Source organism: Zootoca vivipara, chromosome 1, assembly GCF_965207765.1.
Source record: "Zootoca vivipara chromosome 1, rZooViv2.hap1.1, whole genome shotgun sequence".
Lineage (NCBI taxonomy): Eukaryota > Metazoa > Chordata > Lepidosauria > Squamata > Lacertidae > Zootoca > Zootoca vivipara.
The window spans coordinates 52,848,457-52,872,327 of NC_142582.1; the positions used below are offsets into that span (position 1 = coordinate 52,848,457).

At 43.2% G+C, this 23,871-nt stretch overlaps 4 protein-coding genes across 4 annotated transcripts; 1 reads left to right on the forward strand and 3 right to left on the reverse strand.

Moving 5' to 3' along the window:
* Positions 1–244: 244 nt before the first annotated feature.
* On the reverse strand, positions 245–1,216 carry LOC132591709 (olfactory receptor 5G9-like). Its single transcript, XM_060271462.2, has one exon. The coding sequence runs from the start codon at positions 1,208–1,210 to the stop codon at positions 245–247; it is 966 nt and encodes a 321-aa protein (XP_060127445.2). The 5' UTR covers positions 1,211–1,216.
* A 4,106-nt stretch (positions 1,217–5,322) lies between these two features.
* Positions 5,323–6,258, reverse strand: LOC118090009 (olfactory receptor 5AP2-like). The gene has a single exon (XM_035125280.3). The coding sequence runs from the start codon at positions 6,256–6,258 to the stop codon at positions 5,323–5,325; it is 936 nt and encodes a 311-aa protein (XP_034981171.3).
* Positions 6,259–10,693: 4,435 nt separating this feature from the next.
* On the reverse strand, positions 10,694–13,073 carry LOC132592514 (olfactory receptor 5AP2-like). The gene is made up of 2 exons (XM_088656293.1): positions 12,175–13,073; positions 10,694–10,766 (listed from the first exon to the last, which is right to left on the reverse strand). Exons 1-2 carry the CDS (start codon positions 13,071–13,073, stop codon positions 10,694–10,696), a joined length of 972 nt encoding a protein of 323 aa, XP_088512419.1.
* A 5,764-nt stretch (positions 13,074–18,837) lies between these two features.
* Positions 18,838–19,782, forward strand: LOC118090004 (olfactory receptor 8U3-like). The gene has a single exon (XM_035125265.3). It carries the CDS (start codon positions 18,838–18,840, stop codon positions 19,780–19,782), a length of 945 nt encoding a protein of 314 aa, XP_034981156.3.
* Positions 19,783–23,871: the final 4,089 nt, after the last annotated feature.

Here is a 23,871-nt window from a genome sequence, read left to right on the forward strand (position 1 = left end):
CAGACAGGTCCGCGGAGTACTTAAACTGAAAATACTCAAACCGAGGCATACTTAAACCGAGGTATGACTGTATATCATTCATAGCATAGAATGTTCCCTTGATTCAGCTTGGAATAATATTGACACAGTTTAAGGGAATCATTACATTCCTCACCAAATCAGCACATAGAGGCCAGGGGGACTTTGGTGCATCTTTCTTTCTTTACAGATTTAATAATGCCATGCCCATTTGCTTTTATAAGGTTCATGAACAAAACATTTTGTCACACACCTTCCGCTGAAAGCCTCCCAAAGCATCCTTTACCTCCTTGTTTCTGAGGCTATAAATCAAAGGGTTGAGCAAAGGGATGACAATCGTATAGAACACGGTCAGTGTTTTGTCAAAGACGCCTTGAACCAAAGATCCATCGCTAGAGGTTGGTCGGAAATGCAGGATGAGAATTGCCCCGTGGAAAATGGTAACCACGATGAGGTGCGAGGTGCAAGTGGAGAAGGCTTTCAGCCTGCCTGCGACCGAACTGATCCTCACCACAATGTTGGTGAGAATATATGTATAAGAAACTACAACACTCAGGATGGTGGTTATTTCTACAAGACCAGCCACATAGAAAATCAGGAGTTCATTGAGGTGGATATCTGAACAGGAAATGGACAAAAGTGCTGTGATGTCACAGAAAAAGTTATTGATCACGTTAGACCTGCAGAATGACAGCCTGAAGGTGAAGACTGTGTGAAGGAGAGAGTGCAAAAGCCCAAGAGCATAAGACCCCAACACCAGAAGAATGCAGACTCTAGGAGACATGAGGACTGGGTACATCAAGGGTTTGCAGATAGCCACATAGCGATCATATGCCATTGCAGCCAAGAGAAAGCACTCCGCGCTCCCCAGACCTACAAAAAAGTACATTTGCAATGCACACCCAATAAAGGAAATGGACCTTTTCTCTGCTAGGAAGTTCACCAATGCCTCTGGAGCAAACACAGAAGAGAAGCATACATCCAGGAAAGACAGGCTGCTGAGAAAGAAGTACATTGGAGTGTGGAGCCGGGGACTGGCCCTTATTAAGACAATCATTCCTAGATTTTCAACCAAGGTGATCATATAAATAACCAGGAACACCAAAAAGAGACTAGTTCGTAGTGTAGGATTGTTTGTTAATCCTACAAAGGCAAACTCACTGACCACTCTTGTGGAGTTTTCTTCGGACATTGCACCCAGGTGAATTGTCCAGATCTGAAAAAAATACCAAAGCACGGCACAGGTAAAGCAATACTTTACAACCAATGTATGGAATTCATTGCCAACAGTGGTAGGGGTGACTATGAGCTTGCATTACTTTAACTGAAAGTTTTATGCATGCTTGAAGGACAAGACCTTCAGGCATAGTTTGCTGGAGCCTTGAACTCAAACCAACAAACAGTTTAATGTAGCATCTTAGAGACTAACAGGTTTGCTATGCTTTTATTCTGCAATCTTATGCAAACTTACAAGGGAGCAAATTTCATTGAATGCACTGAGACCTACTTCCGGATTACCAAACATTCATAGGATTGTACTGTCTGCAGCTAATCTGAAACGTCAATTACAGAAGCAGCATTATGTATCTGGTTATCAGATTCTTGTGAAAAAGACCAGGGAATGGCCACCCTCCCTGTGCCTTCTTTGTGGGCTCCCCATCCCAAACGTGTGGGCCACAGTTGGAGGTGAGTTGCCGAATTGGATGGAGGTTTTGTGCTCAACTTTGGTGTGATAGGCAGCAGTCCCCTCAGGGCAGGAGTCTGGGGCAAAAGTCCAAGGCACCACACTGTAGAATGAGCAAGAGGAATCCTAAATGCACCAAGTCGGGCTTGTCACATTTTAAAGAAATGAAATCACCATCTAAAGAGGAGGTATCTGTAAGACCACTAAGTCCATGTTTAAAGTTACCTATCTGCACAACTAGAGATGTGGGCTGAGGTCAGTGAACAAGGATAATGAAAGCTGTAGTCCAACGACATCTGGAAGGCATAGATGATTTGGGGAAGCATTGTCAGTCTCTGCAGGGAGCTGTCTATATTAGATACAGTGTGAGAGCTCAGAATCATGAATTGCTTCTAGTACAGGGTGTGCCTCTTACATTGATCCTGCCGTAGGCATACTTCTACTTTAAAAAGCCAACAAACCCAACACCATCTAAAATTGTGAGTGCTGGAAAAACAAATCCAGTTGGAATCTTTGCAAACCAATTTGCATTAAAAGAGCTTAGTTGAGATTTCTCCATTGCAAGGAGTTGGACTAGGTGATGCTCAGGGTTCCTTCCAACTACAGTTCTATGATCACCTAGGAGTAAACCCCACTGAACACAGTAGGACTTATTTCTGAGTATGGATGGTATCTAAGACTGTTAAATTGAATTATCACTGCATCTACTTGGGAGATATTTACTCTTGTGCTATGAACTGTCAAAGAATCCATGCAGGTCATTTCTTTCATTTCACATACTTCTATCTATACTAACACAAGAAAGCACAGCATAAAGTGCACTTTTGTATACTTTTACATACCTTTGGAAATAAGCTCTGCGCAGCTTCTGCATAAACAGCTGTGGTACTCTGTTGCAGTCAGAGAGAGGCAGATAGATCAGCAAGTTCATGTAAGATGTAAAATAATATTAAAGCAAACTTGATGTGTTGAATCACAGCGATCTGATAAATTGCAATAATGTTTTCTCCCCTCAACTCTAAAATAAGCTACAAAAGTGCCCTTAATCTGAATGCCAGCCCCCCTGGTTGTTGGTACTATATGGGTACCATAAGAAGCTCTGTTCCATTTTCTTTCTTCAATCTTTCTAGTGACACTTGGTTCCTAACATTGCTTTTCCTCCAAATGTTATTCTCTCAGCAGTCCTGTTCTTTCAGAATTCTTAGCATAAATAGAATGTCTATTCTGATCTGAATTTGCAAGAGACTACAGTACCTTGCAATTTATTATGGAGCACTTTTGTTTGGCTGCTGTAAGATAAACAGCTGATAGGATATTGAGCTTCCCCATACATGACTTTTTCAGACTTTAATCCCTCCTGAAGGCAGCTCATTAATTTTTTTGCCTCTTAATGGAAAATGAGGTGAAATGGCGCTGTCGAGCAGAATTCCAGAGAGAGAAAGAGTGAAATGTCATCATCATCATCAAAATCATCAAAATTATCAAAATCATCACAGCATAGCAACACAGAATTAAACTACAAAGTACATAATAAAAACAAAAACAAAGCAATAACCACCAACACCCACCCTACCACAAGACATGCTTAAAGGTCCATAGAAATTAATCAGCCAAAAGTCGGGTTGAGGAGGAACGTTTTTGCCTGGCACTTAAAGATGTATAATGAAGGTACCAGCTGAGAGAGCATGCCCTGGGGAGAGCATCTCACAAATGGGGAGCCACCGCAGAGAAGGCCTCTTCTTGTGTTACCACCCTCCAGATTTCTGGTGGAAGAGGCACACTTAGGAGAGCCTCAGAAAGTGATCTCAGGGGCTGGGTAGGTTGTTCCCCAAACCTCCAGCTTAGATTTCCAAGGGACATTTGGGGCAGCAGTGGGTGGGGGAATTGTCAAAATGGCCCCCTTCTCCTCCATTAACACATACCTCCCACTGGGGCAAAGCACTAGGAGGGTGTTCTGGTGGGTCAGAGGTTTGTATAGATTCAGACAATGCAAAGAGCTTTGAAATTGAGGTGTCAATATAACAAGTACCATGGCTAACGCAGTTTCTGGGTGCTTTTACTAAAATCTTTACAATTTAAAGAAATATGTTTTTAGTAAAATTCCAGCTAATTTTGTCAGAAGCCATGGGATGATGCATGGAGTAGAGAAAGCGGACAAAGCAAAGTTTTTCTCCCACTCGAATAACATTAGAACAGGTGGCCATCCCATGAAGCTGAATGTTAGAAGATTCAGGACAGATAAAAGATCGTACTTCTTCACAAAGCCCATAGTTATAATCTGGAATTTGTTCCCACAGTAAGTAGTGATGGCTACTAACTTGGATGGCTTTAAAAGACAACATTAATGGAGGGCAGGTCTATCAATGACTGCATCTCATTTTATCTGTATTATATCTCAATTGTCATTGTTTATATGGATTTGAATTCTGGTTGCTAGGATTCACTTGTGGGTAGAATGCCTGTGCTCTGCTTTTGGGCTTTGTTTGGACATCTAGTTGGGCACTGTGAGAACAAAACGCTGGACTGGTGTGTTTTCGAACTGCTAGGTTGGCAGAAGCTGGGACAGAGCAACGGGAGCTCAGCCCATCGCGGGGATTTGAACTGCCAACCTTCTGATCTGCAAGCCCCAGAGGCTCAGTGGTGTAGCCCACAGCACTACCCGCGTCCCTTATTGTACATAGGACCATATATGTCACCGGTTGCCAGGCGTTTCAAATCCATATTCAGGCTTGAACTTGGGTTTCTCACCCTCTCTCTGCCTAACGCACCTTGTTGGAAAAACTGAGATAAAGCTGTGAAAGCCATATTAGCTACATTGCAGGAAGGAAGGGATGTTGTTTAGTTGTTTAGTCGTGTCCGACTCTTCGTGACCCCATGGACCATAGCACGCCAGGCACTCCTGTCTTGCACTGCCTCCCGCAGTTTGGTCAAACTCATGTTTGTAGCTTTGAGAACACTGTCCAACCATCTTGTCTTCTGACGTCCCCTTCTCCTAGTGCCCTCAATCTTTCCCAACATCAGGGTCTTTTCCAAGGATTCTTCTCTTCTCATGAGGTGGCCAAAGTATTGGAGCCTCAGCTTCACAATCTGTCCTTCCAGTGAGCAGGAAGGGATAAAAATAATATGTGGCAGGTGCCAATTCAGTAATATCCTCACATTGTGCAACATTCTGGCCCATGACACCTACACAATACTGAACTTTCTAACATTGTCCTAGAATAGCGGTTATTGTGTGCTTTACCACGAGAAAGGCATTCTTAGCACAGAAACTGATTGGGTTGCACCATTGATCTATATAGAGTTCTTATCACTATGAATGCCACTGTACATTTCTACATTTCCTAGCACTGCAGTAGCCTTCTCTCAATTTCATCACAAAGTTGTCATTCCAGTAACCTTTGAGGAATGAGATTTTTAATATATATATAAAGGCAATAGGCTTTGCAATTGTTCTTCACATGTACAAAAAGCATGCAGCCATGGTTCTTGTTGCTCCAAATTCATTCCCTGCTAGGACTCGCAACAAACAACCATGGAGAACAGATCCATTGTAACAGTGATCAAGTTGTATTGCAAAGTTCTTTCCTTGTACGTTGTTCCAGCTGTTCCGCTATTTCATTTCACAGTGATAACGTCCTCTCAATCGCTCGTTGAAGGGCACATTTAACCTCCTTGTTCCTCAGGGCATAGATCAAGGGGTTCAGCATAGGGACCATCACTGTGTAGAACACGGAGGCGACCTTGTCTTGATCCAGGCTGTATGCAGAGCTGGGTCGGAGATACATGAAGAAAATTGTCCCATAGAACAGTATAACAACCATCAAGTGGGAGGTGCAGGTGGAAAAGGTTTTGTGTCTGCCCTCTGTGGAGCGTATCTTCAAAACCGTAACCAGTATGCAAGTATAGGAAACGCCTATGGTCATTGTGGTGGTCACACAGTTTACACTAACCAAAGCAAAGATCACCATCTCGTATATGTGAGTATCAGAGCAAGAAAGCTGGAGAAGTGGAGGAATATCACAGAAGAAATGATTTATTTTATTTGATCCGCAGAAGGATAAAGTAAAAGTGAATGTGGTGTGGGTAACTGAATGGAACAGTCCAGCTCCATATGGACAAGCAACGAGCCAGGCACACCTTTCCTCGGACATAATAACTGAATAGAGCAAGGGGTTGCAGATTGCCACATAACGGTCATAGGCCATTCCAGCTAGCAGGAGGCATTCAGTAATACCAAATACAACAAACAGAAACATCTGGGTTGCACAACCTGAAACCCCAATGCTCTTTCTCTCTGACAAGAGATCCACCAACATTTTGGGGGTGATGGTGGAAGAATAACAGAGATCCACAAAAGCCAAGTGGCCGAGGAAGAAATACATGGGAGTGTGAAGCTGTGAGTCACTCCTTATCAGAAAGATCATGCCCAGATTTTCCACTACGGTTGCAACGTAGACAATAAGGAACAGGATAAAGAGGGGCAATTGCAAGTCTGTTCGGCTTGTGACTCCTAGAAAAATGAATTCAGTGATTGTGGTGTGATTCTCCAGAGACATTTCCCTGTATACAAGTTACCTGTGTGGGACGAGAAACAATGGTTAGCAATAGAATCTTTTATTTTCTCAGATCAGTTCCCTTTGTGTGGCAAACAAAACACATTATCATTTCAACAGGTGACTTTGGACAAAGATTTCATGTGCTTCCAGAGTTCTAAAGCAAAGGGTTTTAAAGAGTGAAATGAATGCTGCTCTTCTGCCCTTGTTTCAGGTGAAGGATGATTCCCTTACCCACATCTGTTCTACTGCGCAGGGATGGAATTGCCCGTGCCAGTTATATATTGGTAGGCTTATTCTCCCAACTCTCACCTGAAGTTCAGAAACCCACACAGAGGGCTGTTGGGGTGTTTCTTTCAGCTGCATGTTTTATTCATCCTCATATTTTATTCATGCCTCATTTTTTTCATTCCTGGCAGAGGAGGCAAAGAGGTAGCCTGAAAATCTGAAAATTCTAATAAGAGCAGATTTAAATAAAATTACAGTTCACCTCAGGAAGGAAAAAAACCTTCATTGGTAAAATGTCAATTTCTTATGGAATCCTGGTCAAGCTATTAAATGTTTTCCATAAGACGATTATAGTGCGGTGTGATGCGCTCAGTATGAAAGTAATCAATGACTTAGACTAGGGTGCAATTTTCAAGTGCTGCGTCTTTCTCCCGCTCCATTCATTGTATTGTTAGAAGATATCAAAATATTTTGTAGCAAGATGTGGTGAGCCCATAAGGACCCGGTGATTTACCTGTTTTTGCTTAATTAATAGCCAGCTCTATTTCCATGCATTTAGAGATGGATCCTCCTCCTTCTTCCAGGTTGCCCCTCAAGATGCTCCTTTTCCATAAATCATCTTTACTTGTCTCCTCTACCATCAATTTACTTTCTGCTGCTGCTCCCTGCAGTGCATTGTCAATTCCTGATGTTTCCCATCAACCCTCCCTTATCTACCCATAGCTGCCAAGTTTTCCCTTTTCTCGCGAGGAAGCCTATTCAGCATAAGGGAAAATCCCTTAAAAAAAGGGATAACTTGGCAGCTATGTATCTACCCAATGTAGAATATCCAGCCCTCCAGGCATATATTACATCTATTTTCCCAATAGCATCCACCATGTTGTTTGTCTCTATATTGGTGATTAACACTAGCAATATAATGCTTGTGATTGCTAACCATTGCCCCCTAAATACCATACTCAGAAGTGATTACTTGCCAGTTTACCCTGTGAGATGAAGCACCAGCTTGTTGGACATGATTGTATGCTATCCTGAGGAGCCTCTCATAGTATTTATTATTTGCTGTTACCTCTGGGACTTAACTCCCTTAAGTTTCACATACCGTATACTTTTTTAGTGTGGTGCTGAAGATAACTTGCCAAATTAGTCTGTGCTGTTGTGAATAGTCATTTGTTCTAGAATGAGTTATTCATTTCTATAGCACTTCCTCATCTTCTTCTTCCTTCCTTGTTCTTCTGTGGGCTTTAGAGAAATCTACATAACACTTGTGGGGCCAGCCCAATATATTTTGCTGCCTAGACACCCCCATGTCTACCCATGCCAACCAGACTAGCAAACTGAATCTTACTTCAAAACCAGCACTGGGTCAGCATTGTCTGCTGGTTAGCTTAGGAAGTGCAGGACAGGACACATGGGATACACACCTCTGCCCTTCAACACTTTGCTGCCACTCTCTTACTTCTATACTTGGTGCATGCTCACTGTCCACTCAAACAAATGCAGCAGTGATGGCATCAGCACACATCACATATGCAGAGCAGTGCTTTCCTGCTGAACTATGTGGACTACGTTGACTGCCTTTTCCTGAAGGTCCTATCTTTGACACAATCAGAGAGGGTGACTGACTGGAAAAGCCAATCATCCCAGACCAGCAATGAGCAAGCACCATCACTAGGGCCCTGACTTAGGAAGTTGGGAACATCCCAGGTGAGTCTCAGGAAGAACGAGCGCTGCCTTCTCTCATCATCTTCCCCCTGAGGTGGTTATCTCACTCAGTCTAATGGTAGGGCCACAACTTTCATCTCCCAGGTTTCCAAAGCACCCTTTCCATTGTCAAGCAGACATAAGCCCCGTTCCATGCCCAATAAGCATGGGACCCTTTGCCCGGTGAGGCTGTGGCCCATAGATTGGAGCAAAATACTGGGTCAGGTTTTGCCTAGTATCTTCTCTGTGTGATGGGTTCGGGTGAAAAAGCTGCCCCATGAGCCCTTGCTGAAGAGGGGAGGGGGAAACCTATATAAGGCTGCTTCCCCTGAAGCTCACAGCCATTTTGCTTTGAGAGCTTCCCACACCGGCCTGTCCTCGGGTTAGAGCCTTCACATAGCAATTGTGGGTCATTGGTTGAAAGGACCAGAAATGAATTTATTTCTCTCAACTTGATTGGCATTTGGTTGGGTCTTTTTTCACCTTTCCCTCAGTGAAATTATGGATTTCCTTTGTTAGGTGGAAGAATGTTGTTTGTATGAGGGCGGAAATGGCATTAGTCAGGATCAACATAGTATTGGGGGGGGGATAGGGGCCTACTGCAGGTTCCCAGGTGTGTCTCGAACGCCTGGGTAAGATTAGAAACAGGGCAAATGAAGGTTGAGGCTCATATCAGACTTACCTCAATATACAAATGGCTGACCCTACAATCACACCCTCGAGGTCTGGCCCCTCTGATTCTTCGAGACCAATTTCAGTCCGGCTGGCAGTTTGAGGTCCAGGCCACTCTCCGGAAACTGGGCTTCTCACCCCAAGCCCTATTGGCCATGGGCATAGACCAAGCGAGATCTGAGGTCAGACAAAGAATTGTGGACACGGAGAGACAGCTGGACAGCATGAGGTCCCCGGATTTCAATATAGCTGAAAACGAAAAATACGTAGCTGCCCTGGCATCGTATCTCTTTTACCTTGAATCCAGAAACTCAAGAAGAGACTTCACGCTCGCCCGAAGCTCAGCATTGCCCTTGCCAGTGCTGTTAGGCTCCTTCGGAAAGATTCCATACGAGCAGAGACTCTGCTCCTGCCCATTGGGGGAAGTAGGCAGCCCCGAACACCTATTTTTTAGATGTCCTCTGTTCGATAAGGCATGCAGAGATACCATCACCCACATTCTGGAGAGCTTGGCTGACCTCCCAGATAAGGCCAAACTAAAGGCCCTACTATTAGGAAAGGAGCAAAAGTTAACTCGGACGGTAGCCAGATTCTGCACGCAGATCCGCAGGACCAGTCTTCCCCCCCCCCCCAAGAACAAAACAGCCAATGGAATAGCAAACTTGGTATTGGACTGTGGGAAGTAGTTCCTCCGTTCGGGTATGAAACTGAGGACTTTGAGCAGCACCTGGGAAAAGGCCAGCTGGACCCTCCCTCTGGAAACATAGCCCCTTCGAACTCATAGACTCTTATATTCACCCCGAGTGACAACTCCCATAGCTTTGTAGAGCATTTTTAGTTTTAATAGCTGCTATATGACCGTAATAAAGCTTGATTGATTGATTGGGGCCTGAGGGGAGGATTGATCACGGCAAACCCAAGTGTGGGTTCGGTATCTGCCTGGTTGGAATCTGCACCCTGGTCCCCCAGTGAGACCTTGCTTGCACCACAGCAGTTTCAACACCGGCTGACTCCCATCGTACAGGTTTGGAGCGATCCAAACCCAGCAGATCCATTCCATCTACATGGGGCTTGTGGAATGATGAACTGGTCTTGGGACCCAATGCCATGGCAACCCTTGCCCTGCCTGCTGCTTTCAATAAAGATTTGGCCTGATTTTATCCTATCACCATTGTATAGTCTGGTTACTTTGCTGCTCTCACGGGTCACATAATGCAGCTGACTGGGCAAGCGCAGGCCATTGTGGACCTCCAATCTCATTATTTGTTAAGACCATAATCATTGTTACCATTAGGAAGCATTGTTCCTAATGCTAAATAAAGATTTGCCTTGAGTGATTATTCCTTCCATAAACTTAATGAGTGTCTAAGAGGAATTATATGTTTGTAAACATTCTACCTATAATAACCACTAGTGTATTAATCACTAACTTACATATCCATCTGGAGCCTGTATCCATAATAGGTGGATCACAGGGAATTCACCAATGGAAAACCATGATAAATATAGTTCCCATACGCAAGGCTTAATGGAGCTTTTGCTTCATGCATATATTAAAATTACATTGGCCAGAATGTTCAAGTACATTGCAGTCTTTATCCTTTCTAAATCTGGAGATTCATGTTTCACGTATGAAAACCACATCAAACTCTGTTTCTAGTTAGGTGTGCAGCTACTTGAACAAGCAATATTGTTTATAGTGGTTATAGTGGTATCCACCCCAGCTCTTTCAGATGGGAGTAAATGTAGCATAAGAACATAAGGTGAATCTGCTGGATCGGGCAAATGACCTGTCTAGTCCAACAACCTGTTCTCACAGTGGCCAGCTACATGCCTATGGCAGCATACAAGCAGGCACTTTCCTAGAGCTGCCATATCTCCAAGTGAAAATCAGAAGTTTTTTGAGGGTTTTTTTTGTAGGGGAACAAAAGTTGTTGTGGTTTTTTATTATTATTATTCCAAGACATATTCTGGAAAGTCAGGATTTATGGCAGCCCTACCTGTCCTCTCCTGCATTCAGTTTTCCCATCTAGGTTCAGAGACTTCTAGCATTAGCATATAAACACTTATACGCAGGTGCATGCCTACTATATCTCTTTATATGAACAAATGCGCATTCAACTGTATTTGCTGCTAGCCTGTCTCTCGTTGAGGAGGTAAAACCTATTCTTAGGCTGTGCAACTCCAGATTCCACGACTAAAAGCCAGGGTGGTGACTTACCCATTGTCAAACCGCCAAAAATAAAGAGGATAAAGTAGGACACAGGTTCACATAACATTTGCAGGTGCTAATGTGTATAGATGCAAATCTGGAAATAATTACTACAATTGAAATACAATACATCTCTCCATAGGAGCAAAGACTACTATGACCAGGTGGCATCTGTGTCTACTTAGACTGCGGTGCAAGTGCTAACCATTGATAGGCAACCTCAAGGCCTTCTGCTGCTTTCTCTTCTTGATGGTTCTTTATATACTAAGCATGTAATTGGTAGCCCTTCAGATTAGAGGGCTGTCCTGGGATACCTCTTCAAATGGAGAACTGCTCTCTGCAAAGTAGAGAATGGCTATCCCACTGACTGCTTTGGCATTTTAAAAAAATGTTAAAAAAATTTAAGATGCCTGGGAGATGAATTTTGTTTGGTCTGAATTTGTAAGTGAACAAACCTAATCCACATCTCCCGGAATAATACATAGATCAGAGTGTAATTTTCTTTCTGCTTCTCTGAATTTTGCGATACAGTTCTTGCTCAAAAACAAAAACAGTAAAGAAATGTGTGTTTTGGGATAAAATATGCTTTAAAATGCACAACGTGAGATGAAATAGGTATTTAAATACTGATGTTGGGATCAAATAATATTTATATATTTATTTTATAATAAAAGTATGTGTATGTATTATATGCAAAAATTCTTTTGTATTTTTAAAGTAAAAATTGCAAATTAATCTGGAAATGGGACGGAATGGACTTCTGAACCTACTTCTGATATGACTAATGCATCTATCCTTGGTAGAGGGGGCTGCAAAAGAGATGTGAATGTTTTGTGAACTGCCCTGAGATCTTTTAATAAAGGGCATATATAAATCTAATAAATAAATAAATGATAAACATTGGTTAGGGAAGGTTCCTTCTACTTGCACCACCATTAGAACAAGCCCTTAAAATATAAATACTGTACAAAAATAATAATAAACTGAAAGGCATAATGAATATTAGGAAACAGAATGAAAGTTGAATATCCTGTACTGTATTGGTTTGTTAGTCCATAATTGTCCTTTAGAAGGGCAGTGTCTTGCCAAGCATTCTCCAAAATGCATCCTTAACCTCCTTGTTTCTCAGGCTGTAGATGAGGGGATTCAGCATGGGCATCACCACCGTGTAGAATAGCGAGGCCACTTTGTCTTGCTCTAGTGCGTACGTGGAGCTGGGCCTCAGATACATGAAGAAAATTGCGCCATAGAATAGGCTGACGACCGTCAGATGGGATGTGCAGGTGGAAAAGGCCTTGCGCCTGCTCTCGGCAGAACGGATCTTCAAAATGGTGGCCAAGATACAGGCATAGGAGAGCAAGATGATTGCCGTCGTGCCGACACAATTTATGCCAACCTGTGCAAATATCACTGTCTCGTTGGTGTGCGTATCCGAACAAGAAAGCTGTAGCAGTGGGGGAATGTCGCAGTAATAATGGTTGATCACATTTGGCCCACAAAAGGATAGAGTGAAGGTAAAGACTGTATGTAGAACTGCGTAAGAATTGCCAAGGAAATAGGAAGCAGCTACTAGCCATGTGCACCTTTTCCCTGACATTATGATGGGGTAAAGCAGTGGGTTGCAGATAGCCACATACCGGTCATACGCCATCAATGCCAACAAGAGGCATTCAGAACTCCCACATATAACAAACATAAACATTTGAGTTGCACATCCAATGAGCCCAATGCTTTTGTTCTCTGACAAGAGAGTGGCTAGCATGTTGGGTGTGATGGCTGAGGAATAGTTGACATCCACAAAAGCCAAGTTACTGAGAAAGAAGTACATGGGGGTGTGGAGGCGAGGGTCTCTCCTTATGAGCAAGATCATCCCCATGTTCCCCACCAGGGTGACAATGTAAATCAGAAGGAACAGAAAGAAGAGGGGCAGTTTCAGCTCCATTCGGCTTGTGATTCCCAGGAGAATAAACTCGGTGGTGCTGGAATGATTCCGCACAGACATGCTTTCGATAATAGATTAGCTGCTGGGACAGAAAGAAAGAAAAAAGGCTGAGGATCTACTATCTATTTTGAGAGATAGCGAAGAAGATGGGAGGAAGGGTCAGACAATTTCCATCTCCTTAATCCTGCCAGTGGCATATGGTCATTAGAAGCAAATGATGTGCAAGAGGGAGATTGGTGGAACTGCACCCTTTTAAAATTCAGGAGGAGATCTCATTTCAGAATCCCCTTCAAATTACAGAATGTTCTATTTTCATGAGATGCCCATTTATGAAGGGGTAAGCCACATTAGGCTCAATGTTATTTACTTCTAAGGCCTGTAAATATTTCATTTTTTATTTTACTTGGAGATAAAGTGCTAACTAATTTTTAAAACCCTACACATTTTGTATGAAAACACCTTTTGAAGGTAGATTTTAACTTAGTGTCCTCCTGTAATCATTTCCAAATGTGGAAACTCTGGTGCCTGTATAATGCTATCCTCCCTACCAAATTACTTCTCTCTTTCTTTTCAGTGGAAAAAACCTGAGCCACTCACATATTCCTCAGAACACACAGAAGTGAATTGGAATTCCAATCTATGCAAGATATGCATTTGAGAATCCACAAGCATCATCAACTATGGATTGCAGCATTTTTAATTGTAATGAATGGGCAAAATCCTAAACTCTCGGCACCATTCTGTCTACCACTAATATCTATTTTAAAGTACTCAATGAATTGCAAATGACAACAACAACAACAACAACAACAACAACAAAAACCAGAGATTCCTAGGACTTGTCTCCTGAACACCATTTGTATACTTTAGTAGCTCACCTATGGAATGGAGCCTCAGCAGCATTCAGAGGGTTGAGCTTGGATGAGGAGCTCACAGAGTATTTATTCATTCTCTTGTGAGGATTCCCTATAGGCTCTCAATCACTTTTATGTCTGTTGCTGCAGAGCAGAGAAAGTCACACTAGGTGACGCACCGGTGGATGGCCCAGGATTAGTCTACCGGTATCTGCCTCCCAGCTTGGGTGTCTGCAGCTGACTAAACTCATCAGTTTCACCCGAGCCTTGGGAAAATTCCCCATAACATCAAGTCACACACACACACACACACACACACACACACACAGAGAGAGAGAGAGAGAGAGAGAGAGAGAGAGATTATAATGGTGCCATCTCAGACTTGCAAGGGGCCTAGAGTCTAAGCTTTCATTTTTTAAAAAATAAAAAGTACAGTGGTACCTCGGTTTTCGAACGGCTCTGTTGACAAACATTTCAGTTTATGAATGCCATAAACCCAGAAGTAAATTATTCGGTTTTCAAACCCACTTCAGAAGTTTAACATGCCATGCAGCCTGAGTGCAAGATCCAGAGGCTGTTGAGACCTCGGTTTTTGAACGTTGCAGAATTCAAACATTTTTCCAGAACGGATTATGTTCGGAAACCGAGGTACCACTGTAAATACCAAGCCCTTCTAGAATTTACATGCAACTTTCTAAGCAATTTCTATGAAACGAGTCACCAGGCTTCCTTTCAATGTTTTTTAATCAATGTGTGAAGTCAAAGGTGAGACTGATGAATGAGGTATTTGGACACCAAGCTCTACAGCAGTGTTTCCCAAACTTGGGTCACCAGCTGTTTTTGGACTACAATTCCCATCATCCCTGACCACTGGTCCTGCTAGCTAGGGATGATGAGAGATGTAGTCCAAAAACAGCTGGAGACCCAAGTTTGGGAAATGCTGGTCTATGGGAATCCTTGTAGTCCTAAACGGCTGCTGTTTCCTACTCCCCTTTGGTGCACTTTGCTTTCCTGGTTCTGCCTCATTGCCTAAACCACAGAATCTCCAAAGTTTTCTTGGAATCTTAAAAGGGGGCTGCTGGATTGCTGCTCTGATTTATTATAAAGCAGCATCTCTTTTTAATTTAAATGTTATAAAACTCTGTAATAGAAAAAAAATACAAAAATATACGTTCGACCCATTCATTGTATGTACAAAAAAAGCCACAGATAGCACTTAGGACCAAACATTCCTACCTAGCTTTGTCTTGTTTCAAAATAGAATGACAAGTCACATTTATTTATTTATTTATTTCAGCCATATATTAGGGGTGTGCACAGACTCACACAAACTCTGAATCTGCACCAAGGCCCTGATCTAGATTCCCTGGATTTGGCAGACCTGCCAAAGGGTCATCCACCCAAAATCTGGTCCCTGGTCAATTCAAGGCAGCGGTGCCAGCTCCTGGGGCCTGAGCCCTTTTGCCCTCCCTATATTTTGGGAGTGGGGGCTTCCCCCAATGTCCAAAAAGTGCAGAGGTGAAGCACAGAGACGAGTGTTGCACGACTCCAGCGGTCGACTCATTCTCCTCCTCCTGCTGTTGCAGAGGGGAAAGAGGGTCGAAGCAGCCTCCCATCAGTGGTGGTACCAAGAGGAAGTGGAGGAGAAGCCACCAGCCACTGAAGCTGCATGGTCACCATGTTTGGCTCCGCCCCTGACCTCTTGACATCACACATATGTCACACATGCAACACTGGCCTTGCAAGCTGGTGCCTCTGATTCAGGGGCAGAGCTACTTAGGGAGGGCTTTCTTTAAGGGGCTGCAAGGGGTGTGGGGCACCTGGGCACCTAATTCTGGGGGGCACAAAATATATACAGTCATACCTCGGTTTATGACCGCCGTGGTTTGCAACTGATCAGTTTGCGACAGCCGTGGACCCAGAAGTGTTTACATCCGGGTTCCGCGGCACGCGGATGTGCAGAAGCGATCTGCACAGCGCACGCATGTGCAGAAGTGCTCTATCAGCTCTTCGCGCACGCGCAGAAGAGCTGCTTCATTTACGACGTACTTGGGGAGCGGCCGGCTCCCCAGAACGAATTGCGGTCGTAAACCGAGGTATGACTGTACCTACTGTATACCAGTCCCTCTTGATCGGTGGCAGTGAAAAGGTTGTTATAGCTGAGCGATTTCCCCCCTCCCCAAAAAAGTTCAACAACTTTGAGTTCAACCCCCCCCCCCAAAAAAAGGTCAACAACTTTGGCTTCCCCCGTCCCAAGAAAAGCTCAATAAAAGTTGATTTGGGAGCAGCTAAACTAAATTTGAGGGTGCTGGGCAGATCTTTGCGCCCCAGTGCTAAAGACGGCCCTGTACTTAGGATTTTAAAAAACTTATGTAAACATATGGTTGGGCAGGGGAGATAAGCTGCATCTCCTTTTCCCCTCTCCTGACTGAATGAAAGGTCCTGCATGTTTGTGAGTGCAATATGCAGGGTTGAATCCTGCACTTACCATCTGATAAGCAAAACATTCCATTGCGCTCAGTGCTGCTTATTTGCAAGCACCTGCCCTCAAGGGAATCCCAATGCCATGCAGGGTTGAATCCTGCACTTACCAGTTGGTAAGAAGAGGATTCTATCATGCAAAGAAGCTCAATTACATGGCACATGTTTATTTATATCAGCAGCTCATTTGGAGATATCCCTAAGGATCAGAACTCCTACAGGCACACATAAAGAGCTTGAAAGCAGTCAAGGGGACCCATTCAGAGCATAAAAGAACAAGGAAATGGACACTCTGGTAGGTCGGGCAGCTGACTACTTTAACCAAGAACCAACTCACTTAGCATTGTTATACAAGTTTCCATGTTTTTAAAAAATGTGTATCCTGTTGGAATGGTGGAGGAGAGTATATTTTTTCCATGAGGTGGGGAAACAATCAGTGCAGAAGTGTTTCAGCATGGTTAGTGGTGGCAAAAGATGGACACTGTCACATTCTTCACGCACAACTTTGCTCACCTTTCTTCCAGGGAGGCTGAATTTTACCTCTGCAGGAAGAGTGACAAGTGCAAAGTATTGCTCAGTTCATAACTATATTTATTCAGGCACTTTGGGAGTGAATGTGCATTTTTTATACGAGATCTTAGTATTTAACATTTTCATATATGTAGATTAGGTACATCCTTCAGACATAGAGCAACGCAGGGTGGAATAGTAACCCTTATGGTGAAAAACGGGATTTGTCCAGGAAATAAGAATAGAAGTATGATATATATGGAGATGGAAGAACCAATCTGTTTCTCATTTGTGTCATCCATAAACCTGTTCCATAGGTACTCATTAATCAGCCATTTCCTTTTAAAAGAAACTCCACACAAAAATGCATTTATATATGTGTTGGTGTGTATGTATTCTCTCTCTCTCTCTCTCTTCTCTCTCTCTCTCTTCTCTCTCTCTCTCTCTCTCTCTCTCTCTCGTGTGTGTGTTTCTAAATGTACTATGTATGATACCCTTAAGTTGCAGAGAGCAGTCTTGCAAAATTCAGTGAAGTGCAAACATTATCCAGTCTAAGAAATTCAGAGCAAGTCACAAAAGATGAAATTCCTCGAGCATCCCCTAACAATATGGCCAAGGATCTACTTGCCTAGAGATTCTTCATAAAAGTGTCAGGTCTGTTATGGTTCGAGCAAAAACCTGATTGGGAGGTAGTGTCCATGTGGTATCAGTTTTGTTAGAAAGGCAGTTTGAAAAAGCTGCCCCGCTGGCAAGAATAAGGTGCTGTTACAGACCATTTCACACTTTATGTAGCAGCACGTCCAATTTTGTCACCTGTGCACTCAAAAGGTTGCTGCAACCAATTTAGTCTCTTCAGTGTACCTGCATGGCCATAATGGTTGGTGGGGAGGAGGGGTGGCACCAGTGTGGTGTAGCGGTTAAGAGCGGTAGACTGGTAATCTGGTGAACTGGGTTCGCTTCCCCGCCTCACTCCTCCACATGCAGCTGCTGGGTGACCTTGGGCTAGTTACATTTCTCTGAAGTCTCTCGGCCTCACTCATCTCGCAGAGTGTTTGTTGTGGGAGAGGAAGGGAAAGGAGAATGTTAGCCGCTTTGAGACTTCTTCGGGTAGTGATAAAGCGGAATATCAAATCCAAACTCCTCCTCTTCTTCTTCTTCTTCTTCTTCTTCTTCTTCTTCTTCTTCTTCTTCTTCTTCTTCTTCTTCTTCTTCTTCTTCTTCTTCTTCTTCTTCCATGACCTCTCATCACTGACATCAGTGCAGCTTACTGGGAAGGAGAGGTTGCCAAGATATAAATTCACCAACAGGAGCACCAGATTGCTGTGTTTGCACCACACCAACCTCCTCACCACCTCACCTCTCCCAGTAACCCACAGCAACACCAGTCACAGAAGGTAAGGCAAGTGCCACCACTCCCCCACCCTGATCACTTTTGCTGTATGGTGTTTTTACGTTTGAATATTTCCCTGCTGTGTACAATGGATATATAGCACACCTTATTCTAAGCAGGAAATACAGAAATGTATCAAAATGGGCAGCATTTCATACAGCATTTCTAATGCCTTCCTGACCCCAAATGACAAAAAAAAAACCCTGTAAGGAGACAGAGTTTAAGCTTCCCATGTTCGGTCATAGGGTTTATCTTGTAAGAAGGTCAAGAAATGCTTTCTGAACCCAGGCAAACTCTTTGGGTTGGGGTGGTGGTGGTCATGCAGATCAGAAACACATAACATTTCTTAAAGAATAATTTCAGGTGGTGACGACATTGTGATTGCATGACAATGTTCACTACATCAGAACTGAAAATAGAACACCTGCAGGAACAAGGCAGTATTTTTTTTTAAGTACCCACCAGAAAAAATTACCATCCACATATGCTGAGATAACACTACTGTATGTTTTCTGCCTGTCAGAGATAAGTGAAATTCTCCCCTGATTTAATCATGCCCTGTTTAACCAGATGATCTGATGCGGAATAAATGGCAGATGTCAATCACACTGTGACCACAGTGAAGGAGTTCATTCTGTTTGGACTCACCGACCGCTCGGACCTACAAGTCCCCCTCTTTGTCATCTTCCTCCTGATCTACATTATCACTGTGATGGGCAATCTGGGGATCATCCTTCTAATCCGGACTGATAGCCACCTCCATAACCCCATGTACTTCTTCCTCAGCCACTTGGCTTTTGTTGACCTCTGCTATTCCTCTGTCATTGCCCCTAAGATGCTGGCAAACTTCTTAGCAGCTAAGAAAACCATCTCATACTATGCATGCGCAGCACAGCTGGGCTGCTTCCTTACTTTCATGATCACAGAGTGCTTTCTCCTGGCGGTGATGGCATATGACCGTTACGTGGCCATCTGCAACCCACTGCTTTATCGGACCGTCATGTCCCAGAGAGTCTGCCTCCAGCTGGCAGCTGGCCCTTATGCATACAGCTTCTGTGTTGCCTTGTTCCACACCATCGTTACATTTCGTTTGTCCTTCTGCTCCGCTAATGTGATCAACCATTTCTACTGCGATGACCTCCCGCTGTTAGCCCTTTCCTGCTCTGACACCAGCACCAAGCAGATACTGATCTACGCTTTTGCTGGCTTTGATATGCTGTGCTCCCTTCTCATTGTTCTCATCTCCTATACGTTTATCCTCTCGGCCATTCTGAGAATCAGCTCTGCTCAGGGACGACTCAAAGCCTTCTCCACATGTGCTTCTCACTTGACTGCTGTCACCATCTTCTATGAAACTCTGATCTTTATGTATTTGCAACCTAGTACAAACCACTCTCTAGCAACGGATAAAATAGCTTCCGTTTTCTACACACTGGTGATTCCTATGCTCAATCCTCTGATCTATAGCCTGAGAAACAAGGAGGTGAAAGATGCTCTGAAGAGAACAACAGAAAGAATTGTTGTTGTCCACTGATGGATATTTAGAACATTATTCCTAATGTATTTTATTCAAGCAAAGAATGGAAGGTGTTGTGTGTATGCCTGGAGTGGCCAAAAGGAGACAAGACGGAAGAGCCTCAATGTAGGGATGGATAGAAAAACCAATCTCTTCCTGGTCTATGTCACTTCCACATGTGCTCACTCAAAATGCCGTTTAATTCCATTTCCCCATTAATATACTAATAGATTTCTTCTCAAAAATCTGCAAGAAAATGTTCAGTCAAATGTGTGCCTCTAAATATATTTTATCTTAAAGTGTACATTTAATAGATTTTGATCATTTCTTTTGAAATGAAATCCATTTCAATAAGGGTTTAGGCCCACTTCTGACACAGGAACTGCTTTGGTTGCCCTGGATTATGACTTCTGTCAGGAGATAGACAGGGGACATGTGTCCCTGTCAGTTCTCCTTAACCTCTCAGTGGCTTTCAATGCCTTTGACCATGGTATACTTCTGGAGCAGCTGTCCAAGTTAGGGGTGAGTAGCACCACTTTGCAGTGGTTGTGGTACTACGTGGATGGTCATTTCCAGACAGTCTCGTGTGATTCCCACGTCTACTTTGTTGGTGCAGGAATCGTAGGAAGCCACTCCCCGAATCTGACTCAATGGGTTTGGACACGTAATTCTGAACTGTAGCTGTTTCTTGTATATATGTAATAAAGACTGTAAATACCACGCTGGCTGTGACAGGTGTTACTGCAAAGCGGAAACACCACCTTTACACATTGTCAGCAAAGTAATTTGTTATAGCCATTTGGATTGCCTCTGCAATATCTTGTGGTACAGCAGGAATGTTCGTATAGTTAAATGTTCGTATAGTTAAAGCTATGGTTTTCCCAGTAGTGATGTATGGAAGTGAGAGCTGGACCATAAAGAAGGCTGATCGCCGAAGAATTGATGCTTTTGAATTATGGTGCTGGAGGAGACTCTTGAGAGTCCCATGGACTGCAAGAAGATCAAACCTATCCATTCTTAAGGAAATCAGCCCTGAGTGCTCCCTGGAAGGACAGATCGTGAAGCTGAGGCTCCAATACTTTGGCCACCTCATGAGAACAGAAGACTCCCTGGAAAAGACCCTGATGTTGGGAAAGATTGAGGGCACTAGGAGAAGGGGACGACAGAGGACAAGATGGTTGGACAGTGTTCTCAAAGCTACGAACATGAGTTTGACCAAACTGCGGGAGGCAGTGCAAGACAGGAGTGCCTGGCGTGCTATGGTCCATGGGGTCACGAAGAGTCGGACACGACTAAACGACTAAACAACAACAACAGCAGGAATGTATGCAACCACCATATTGAGTCAGGGATAATGGGGCCCTGTATTTGTAAAGAGGCCTTATAGGGGAGTGATCAGATAGAGTCATGGGTTCTATGTTCAATAAAATCAAAATTAGGGAGACAGAGATCAAAAAGAAAATTCATTCCTGAATAAGAATGAAATTTCAGAGATAAATATGTGTGATAGCTTGCTCCCTGATTTATCTGACACCATCCATTTTTAGATTGTATCTGTTTAAGAGTGGAAATATACATTTATTTCCAGAATAGCTGCCAAGAGACACATTGGGAAGTCTATCCAAATGCTTACTACAGATAGCAGTCAAATTGCCTGCAAAAATTGTTTTGAAGATAACACTCAGGTCCCATTTTACAAACGCTTGCTATGCGAAAATTCACTTATCTGAACAAATGAATTAGTACCCATGCCTCACTATATGCACTACAGATTGCATAGTCAAAAGTGTATTAGAATTTTTCTAATAGGAATCAGTGAAAATCATTGACTTGTTATGCAAACAATTGCCTAACAAATGGTTTCCATTGTGTTTGTAAAACAGAACCAGTGTTTAAACCAATGCAAATAAGAGAGTGGGGGTACCTAACATTCCAGCAACACATAAAACCCTTCCCCATAGGTCCTGAAAATTAAAAGATTGGGACAGTGGTTCCCAATTAGAATAATAGAATCATAGAGTTGGAAGACACCACTAGGGCCATCCAGTCCAACCCCCTGCCAAGCAGGAAACACCATCAAAGCATTCCTGACAGATGGCTATCAAGCCTCTGCTTAAAGACCTCCAAAGAAGGAGACTCCATGACACTCCTTGGCAGCAAATTCCACTGCTGAACAGCTCTTACTGTCAGGAAGTTCTTCCTAATGTTTAGGTGGAATCTTCTTTCTTCTAGCTTGAATCCATTGCTCCGTGTCCACTTCTCTGGAGCAGCAGAAAACAACCTTTCTCGCTCCTCTATATGACATCCTTTTATATATTTGAACATGGCTATCATATCACCCCTTAACCTTCTCTTCTACGGGCTAAACATACCCAGCTCCCTAAGCCGTTCCTCATAAGGCATTGTTTCCAGGCCTTTGACCATTTTGGTTGCCCTCCTCTGGACACGTTCCAGCTCATCAGTATCCTTCTTGAACTTTGGTTCCCAGATGGTAGTCCGCAGACCCAAGGGGTCCATGTAACCCACCCAGGGGGTCCGTGGCACCATTCACATAACAACAACTACCATAAAGATATCACAGTTTTCAAAAGTAGAGGGTCTGTGGCTTGGCTTTTGAAAAATATGGGGTCCACAGTACTTAGCTAACTGGGGAACATGAGATTAGGACATGGTTTTAGTAACACCTCTGGACTGCTTATTACCTGGAGCCATATAATGTTTGCTAAGGTATGAGTAGGATAAGAGGCTACTGCTTGTAGATGCATCATGTGTCTCCTGCAGGAAAAAACAAACCAATATAGGGCTTCTGCCTCCTAATGTACTCAGAGTTCCTCCATTGCTTGATTACATCATCTAAGCCTTGTACCTTCAGTGAAACACTATAGACATCAGCCATGACAAAAGAGGAATTCCATAATGATATACAGGCCCAGGGCCATCACTAAAATATAACGTGTGTGTTCTATAACAAATTTCACACCCCCAACTACTCCCTCCCACTCCAGCCCCTATCATTCCTAAACAAGCATCCTCAGAAAGACTAAGGAACTTGTGGTGCAAACAAATGGTCTGTGGGTGGGGCGGAGGGAAACTCTATATCCACATGAATAGAAGGAGCATTCTTTTCATAAGACCATGGAAAGGGGAAAGCTGTCTGCCCTCCCTGAACATTGTAAAATCTAATCAGCCAATTGTAACATTAATACCACCTCACATTAACACCATGAGATGAATTTCTTGGAGAGCCAAATAAAGATTAGTGTATATACAGTGGTACCTCTACTTACGAATAACTCTACTTACGAATGTTTCTACTTACGAACGGATCTCCGTCCGCCATCTTGGATGCGGTTTAGATAGGATTTTTTCTACTTATGAATTTTTAGATAGGGTTGCTTCGACTTACGAATTTTTTCTCCCAATGCATACCTATGGGATTCGACTTACAAATTCTTACAATTTTTTTCGACTTACGAATGTGCGTTCAGAACGTAACGTAAGTAGAGGTACCACTGTACAACCAAAATGATAAATTATTGATGAGAAGTAACACCGATAGGATAAAGATACTCATTTCTTCATTGTAGTTGATGGTCTCATGAAGTTAGGGGCTCATGGAGAAAAAGACACCAGGCTAGACTTTGAGCATCACTGTTTCCTTGCAGGTGTAAGGAGGATTCCATACCAGGGGCTGACTCCAAGTTTCTGCTTTTCCCCAAGAGATTCACAATTTGAGGGTTAAAATGTAAGTCAGAAGTTTCAGAAGAGGCTGCAAAGAGCCTTTCACCCACCCATTAGGTGCCATTGCAGTGTGTAAGCAATACGTCCACCCAATCACCCTGTTTCAGTTTAGAAGAACTGGTGGATCTGAAAATTAGATGCTGATGATGAGTGAGACATACTATGTTATATTTGGGGCATACTGTCAATATTTTATGGAGATAGAAACCAACAACCAAAATTGAATCGGAAAAGTGGGGAGGGAAGGAAGAAACCTGACAGCAAGGTGCAAGAACTCATCTACCACATATTAAACATTCATAAGCTGTAAAATTTCATATTCCCTCTTCTTTGCCATATGGTGGAAACATCTGCCTCATGGATCTT

What these genes read in the sequence shown, in the direction of transcription:
- LOC132592514 (XM_088656293.1), bottom strand. Translation starts at nt 13,073, where the DNA reads ATGTCTGTGCGGAATCATTCCAGCACCACCGAGTTTATTCTCCTGGGA. An exon ending in AACAAGGAGGTTAAGGATGC is followed by an intron (nt 10,767 to 12,174) that starts ATTTTGGAGAAT and finishes TACAAAAAAAAC; the next exon opens with CCTCAAAAAACTTCTGATTT.
- LOC132591709 (XM_060271462.2), bottom strand. Translation starts at nt 1,210, where the DNA reads ATGTCCGAAGAAAACTCCACAAGAGTGGTCAGTGAGTTTGCCTTTGTA.
- LOC118090004 (XM_035125265.3), top strand. Translation starts at nt 18,838, where the DNA reads ATGGCAGATGTCAATCACACTGTGACCACAGTGAAGGAGTTCATTCTG.
- LOC118090009 (XM_035125280.3), bottom strand. Translation starts at nt 6,258, where the DNA reads ATGTCTCTGGAGAATCACACCACAATCACTGAATTCATTTTTCTAGGA.